The sequence below is a fragment of the Pangasianodon hypophthalmus genome, chromosome 27, assembly GCF_027358585.1.
Source record: "Pangasianodon hypophthalmus isolate fPanHyp1 chromosome 27, fPanHyp1.pri, whole genome shotgun sequence".
Classification (NCBI taxonomy): domain Eukaryota; kingdom Metazoa; phylum Chordata; class Actinopteri; order Siluriformes; family Pangasiidae; genus Pangasianodon; species Pangasianodon hypophthalmus.
This window is the reverse complement of record NC_069736.1, coordinates 1529933-1537432: the sequence shown is the minus strand read 5'-3', so window position 1 is coordinate 1537432 and position 7500 is coordinate 1529933. Positions and strand designations below refer to the sequence as shown.

Below are 7500 nucleotides of genomic sequence, written 5' to 3'. Positions count from 1 at the left end.
GTGTTTTTTTAAAGGAGCTATATCTATTAAAATTAGCTTTTAGCATCAGGATTAGCATGACCGTTATTTATAAAATGTCTCGCGTTCTCAATAACGCTGGTGTGTTTTTTTCTCTTAATTATTATTATTTAAAAACGTGTAACGTAATACAGTTAAAAAATGTAACGTCACATCAGTGTGAGTTTGTTTTTCCATCGCGATAAATTCCTCCTATGCTAACTGTGCTAACTAGCATCCGCGGATTAGCCGTGTTTACATTAGCATTAGCACTCTAGCGCTCTAACTCTTGCTATTAATTGCGATGATGATAATATTAATAATAATATAATAACTGCTACATGATAGCACGAATAATCTTTTGTTCATTAATATTGCCAGTTAAGTTGTGTGAATATTTTTATTTCCTTTTACGAGCTAATTAGCCTGTTAGCAAACCTAGCTAGCTAATTAGCAAGCGCTTGGCGGTGAGCGCGTGCCGGTTTGATCGAGTTATTATGTTTAAAAACGATAAAAAATTAAGAATTTCTTTTATATTTCTCTATTTTTCCACTTTAAGATTTGTAACCACTTTGTTCTGAATCTGTGATTATATATTTTCTGAGCTAGCTAGTTAGCATTAGCGCAGTAGTTTGGCCTTGAGGACAGGAATGCAGTTATTAAAGCTTTATAAGTAAATAATAACAAATAAAACATAATTACTTTCTTTATTTTGTGTTTGTTTTGAAAGTTAGAGTTTTAGATTTAGCTAAAGGAGATGTGTAGATGATTTGTCTAGGCATTAAAATGAAAATCAGATTGGAAATTATTTTAAATATATATATATATTTTTTTTTGAAAGTCTTTTTGTTTCAGTGTTTGATCTAAATCTGGTTATTACAACTTAACTAGCTTAACTAGTTGGTTTATAACGTGTGAAGTCCTGCTTCTTAAATTCATTCAGGTGCCTAAATGTTGAAACACACTTCAGATTTCTTCTTAAAGAAGCAAAATGTTGTGGGTTTGAATTTGAGGTAACGGGTCGCGTCCCGAATCACCATTTTTTTCCCTCCTTACACACTCGGATCCCGTATCCGGAATTCTGACCAACACTGACGTCGTCGTCGTCACGTATCAAGTCAAACGGAGCGACTTCTGATTTCCCTCCTCGTCGTCTGCGCCGGCGGTTTAGACGTTAAACCTCTTCCTGATCCGGACAGCGAGCTCGGAACCGGTGCGTGTGCGGTTCTGGCACGACGTCCGACAGTTTCGCTGCGTTCCGTTAAAACACACGACTCCGAATTTTCCGGAAAAAAAAGAAAAACAAAGAAAGCGCTCATCGACTCAGAATTCCTACTCGGAAATCCGGGACGGTTTGCTCAACCTCCGAGTTCAGCAAGAGACGTCAAGACAAAATGGCCGCCCCGAGTGTCAGCAGTAAACGCAGCAACGCTTCCCTTTATTTTTTTATTTTATTTTTAAACAAATTCCACTTTATACTTTTATATATAAAGTATTAGCTTTAGATCAGGGCTACGTGATAGTGAAGAAAAATACGTTGACTTGTTAAGTGGTACGATATGCGGTGCGATAACGCTATAAGCGTGTAACATCGATTTAAATTAAATTTACGTATATCTTTTTGTATTTAGAAACTGAACGATATAATCAACTTCTCTGCTACAATTTTGTCTCTTCGTAACTTTTCTGAAGTATTAAAATCATTCCGTTATCGCAGGCCGCTGCGCCGCGCGTATCGCGATGTTTACACTTGCGATATTTCGATATATCGTCCCGCCCTACTGTAGATCAATCAGCAGTCACGCTTGTTAGCGTCGCTGTTCTGAGGAGCTCATCGCAGGTAGCTAGATTTTTGCTAACGAAAGATGAAAACGCGTCCGTCCACGTTTTTACGCAAAATCGGAAACGACGTCCTTCCGAGTTCCGACTTTCAAGTCGAATCGGTTTCACTGAGTCTCCTTTTTTTTCTTTTCTGTTCGGGCATTTCTGCGTACGTGTAAACATCTCGGATATGATTTTTTTTTTTCCCCTGTGTACGATACGGACCACGTGTAAACGAGGTTCTGAATCCAAAACGCGTCTCGTATCGGATCGTTTGACGGCCAAAATTCATCGTTCTCATCGTTCGGCGCTCGATTGACACACAGATGAAATAATTTTTCTTAAATCTGTGCGACGACGCACTTTTCCTCAACTTTGACTCAGACGTCGATGTAAAACCGAAGGCTTTAAAGTGAATCCGGATCGGACAGGATTAGTTTATACGTTTCTACAGCGCGATCGCAGGAGGCGCGAGTTTCTAGCGGATTGTGTTTTCTACAGACCCGTGTGCTTGCGTCACGCGGTCACATGATCACGCTGCTCGCTGGTCGAACGAAGAGTCGCCGGATCTTACTGCGGTTTGGGGCGAATCAAAGTTCCAGCAGAAATCTGAAAATAAAACAAAAATCGCAACGTATACGAGAAGCGTCCGTTCTTCATTACGCGACTCGGGAAGCGTTTAATATCCGAGGGATCGGCGCCGATACGCTCGCCGCGAGATTAAATACGGCAAGCGGCCAAACGGCTTTATTTCCAACACAAGGTGACTTACGATTAGAAAACCACAGGACGTGTTTCTGGAATAAAAGAATCAGACGAGCGCCGAGTTTGAAAAACTGAAGGTCTGTAGATTTCTCAGAAGAGGACGGAGGAAAACACCGAAATGGCCGAACTGACCAGAAATAAAAGTAAAACAGGAAATTACCCCAGAAACCCCCCCTCCACCCCCCCAGGGGCATTTAATCCCGTCTGAATAGGGCTGTAATCCGCCGTCGCTCTGAAGAGGCTGGATTCCTCAGAGCCCGGTTCTTCTCGAGGTTTCTTCCTCGTGTCGTCTCAGGGACTTTCTCTTCACTGCTCTCGCTTCAGCTTCGCTCTGAGAGGACATTGATGCGTTCTCCGATTCGGTCCGGTTCTTTAGCCAGAACACAGCAGAACCTTGATGCGTTCTCCGATTCGGTCCGGTTCTTTGGGCGGAACACAGCAGAACCTTGATGCGTTCTCCGATTCGGTCTGGTTCTTTAGCCAGAACACAGCAGAACCTTGATTTGGTCCGGTTCTTTAGGCGCAACATATCGATCACACGCCGGTCCAATAGCGAGTGAAATGGTTTCAGTCCGATTCCTAATGAGAGAGTGATTCGACTCTGAATCGACTCACTGCAAGAAGTGAATCAAATCAAACATGTTTTGGGTTGCAGCATTTTTATTTTATTTATTTATTATTTTTAAAATATCGGATCCAGAGCCGCAGAAATGCCGCATGATCTGGAGATTTAAACCGACAGATGAACAAAAAAGAGAAAATAAACTCTGAATGATTTCCGAAACGAGTTGTTTGAATAATTATCGAATCATTTATTCAGTGTGAGCTTCGTGTTCTCCGTGCTCAGGTGATTTTTTTTTTTTTTTTTTTTTTTTTTTAATAAAAAAAAGTTTTTAAGCTCACTTAACCGCTAAAGTTTTGTTTAATTTTCCCGTCGTTTATTGTTTATTAAGACACAATAAGAGTCTTTGAAGTCCATGGAAAATATGTTTCTTGATTTCAGCTTTCCGTCAGAATCGCTGCGTCGTTTATCGAAATGTTTTTTAATTAAATAGCAACATGAGCCGAGTGAAAAACAGACACGCAGCCGTAACACGGAGATCAGACGCATTAGACACGTTAGACACGTGCGCCTCCGTTGTCCGATGCTTATATTTAAATATGTAAAGTATAATTTTCGTTTGTCATTGCGTCCCTCGTTAGATGTTGCAGCAGCTGTGGGTAGGGGAAAGATCGACAAAATCCCGAAAAACACGTCAGGTTTGATTCACTCGAGTGAGTCGATTCAGAGTCGACTCGCTTTCTGATTCGGAAGAGGAACGAATCTCACGATCACACTCAGGGGTCGTTTACACGACAACTTTTTCAGCCGAAAACGGGAAAGTTTTTGAAAACGCCGTCTCCATGTAAACACCCGATACGGGAATCTTTGAAAACGCTGACGTCATGCGCGTGTGTAGTACGTGTTCGGTACGTAGACATGCGCAGTGCGTGTCTATTGTAAAGGCATTAAGCGCAAACAAACACAACAATGGCGGAGAACACGGTCGTGTTGCTGCTGCTCGAGAGTTTGCTAACGCTCCTTCAGCAGAGTGTGGATTTACTTCACCAATATTACAACCGACTAACGCGGTGACGGCGCCACCTACTGGCCTGGCAAACGTAATGCAGCGTTTTTGGCCGTTATCGCGGATATGTGTAAATGCGAATCGTTTTGAAAACGTTGTCGTGTAAACGTGAAACTTTTTGAAAACGCAAGACAAAACGTTTTTGACTACATCGTTATCGTGTAAACGTAGCCTCAGGCGCGCTCGAGTGTGATCGCTGTGATCTCTCACTCACACACACACACTCTCACACACACAGCGTGAGAAACACCTGCCTCAAGAAACACACCGAGGCGAAGAGCTCAACGGGGGTCCGTTAAAGAGTGTGTGTGTGTGTGTGTGTGTGTCAGAGTGTGTGTGTGTGTGTGTGTCAGAGTGTGTGTGTGTGTGTGTGTCAGAATGTGTGTGTGTGTGTCAGAATGTGTGTGTGTGTGTGTGTCAGAATGTGTGTGTGTGTGTGTGTCAGAATGTGTGTGTGTGTGTGTGTGTGTGTGTGTGTCAGAATGTGTGTGTGTGTGTCAGAATGTGTGTGTGTGTGTCAGAATGTGTGTGTGTGTCAGAATGTGTGTGTGTGTCAGAATGTGTGTGTGTGCGCGCGGGAGTGTGTGCGCGCGTGTGACTGAGTGTGCGCGCGTGTGACTGAGTGTGCGCGCGTGTGACTGACTGAGTGTGTGTGTGTGTGTGTGAGTGAGAGAACATCCAGTGACCTCAAAAGTTCTGATTTTCCACACAGAGGAACCTTTCTGTTGCCGTGATCTCACTCGCAGGAAAGTTGTTCCTGCCTCGTGCTAAAAAAAGACACACACACACACTACACACACTACACTACACTACACACACACACTACACTACACTACACTACACACACTACACTACACACACACACACACTACACTACACACACTACACTACACACACACACTACACTACACACACACACACACTACACTACACACACACACACTACACTACACTACACTACACACACTACACTACACACACACACACACTACACTACACACACTACACTACACTACACACACTACACTACACACACACACACTACACTACACACACTACACTACACACACTACACTACAGACACTACACACACTACACTACACACACACACTACACTACACACACTACACTACACTACACACACACACACTACACTACACTACACACACTACACACACTACACTACACTACACTACACACACACACTACACTACACACACTACACTACACTACACACACTACACTACACACACACACACTACACTACACACACTACACTACACACACTACACTACACTACACTACAGACACTACACACACTACACTACACACACACACTACACTACACACACTACACTACACTACACACACACACACTACACTACACTACACTACACACACTACACTACACACACACACACACACACACTACACTACACACACTACACTACACTACACTACAGACACTACACACACTACACTACACACACACACTACACTACACACACTACACTACACTACACACACACACACTACACTACACTACACACACTACACACACTACACTACAGACACTACACACACTACACTACACACACACACTACACTACACACACTACACTACACACACACACACTACACTACACTACACACACTACACACACTACACTACACTACACTACACTACACTACACACACTACACTACACACACACACACACTACACTACACACACTACACTACAGACACTACACACACTACACTACACTACACACACACACACACTACACTACACACACTACACTACACTACACACACACACACTACACTACACTACACACACTACACACACTACACACACTACACTACACTACACACACACACACACTACACTACACACACGACACTACACTACACACACACACACTACACTACACACACACACTACACTACACACACTACACACACTACACACACTACACTACACTACACACACACACACACTACACACACACTACACACACTACACTACACACACTACACACACTACACTACACACACACACACTACACTACACACACTACACACACACACACACTACACTACACACACACTACACTACACACACACACACTACACTACACACACTACACTACACTACACACACTACACTACACACACACACACACTACACACACTACACTACACACACACACACACTACACACACTACACTACACACACACACACTACACTACACACACTACACTACACACACACACTACACTACACACACTACACACACACACACACACACTACACGCACTACACTACACTACACACACTACACTACACACACTACACACACACACACTACACTACACACACACACACACTACACACACACACTACACTACACTACACACACACACACTACACTACACACACACACACACTACACACACACACTACACTACACTACACACACACACTACACTACACTACACTACACACACTACACTACACACACACACACACACTACACTACACACACACACACACACTACACACACTACACTACACACACACACACACACTACACTACACACACACACTACACTACACACACACACTACACTACACACACACACTACACTACACATGCGTCTCCACTGGCTGCTGTTCAGAGTCGGTTCTTTTTGAACATCTGTTAGAGCGTCGCGTCGGGGTTTCAGACGCCGAAGAACAAGACGACGATGTTTAACAGACCTATTTATTTATTTGTTTGTTTATTTATTTATTTAGCAGAAAGTGAAGCACAGGATGAAGAGAGAGAATTATGAAAGAATAATAACGATGATAAATCATTTCAAGTGCACTCGGAGTCGCGTGGATTAAATTTTCGCTGCACGACCGTCAGGGCTGCCGTGAAAGAATTAATCAACACCTTCTGACCAATCAGGATTCAACAGCGCAGTGTTATAATGCTGTATGAATTTAATGTGTGTGTGTGTGTTTGTACAGAAACAGACGGTACAGAGGAAGAGGCGCAGAGAAAAATTTCCATACTCGATGACATTTCATCGCAATGTCCGATCGTTTGGGGCAAATAACCAAGTCCAAGGATGGGAAAAGCAAGTATTCCTCGCTCAGCCTATTTGACAAGTACAAGGGAAAGTCAATAGAAACTCAGAAAACCACAGGTGAGGCTCCGACACGTTACCTGTTACACACGTTACCTGTTACACACGTTACCTGTTACACACTGTGTTATATTCCCTGTAGTATATT

General features: G+C 43.0%; 1 protein-coding gene across 8 annotated transcripts in view; it reads left to right on the top strand.

Moving 5' to 3' along the window:
* The window catches only part of prrc2b (proline-rich coiled-coil 2B), a 30812-nt gene that overhangs the window by 449 nt on the left and 22863 nt on the right, over positions 1-7500 (top strand). For all 8 annotated transcript variants that reach the window (XR_008301103.1, XM_053230331.1, XM_053230333.1 and 5 more), the window contains exon 2: positions 7234-7412. Coding sequence is in view for 7 of the 8 variants with exons in the window: in XM_053230331.1 (XP_053086306.1) it covers positions 7298-7412 (115 nt within the window). In the remaining variant the exon portion in view is untranslated. The remainder of the gene's footprint in view (positions 1-7233; positions 7413-7500) is intronic.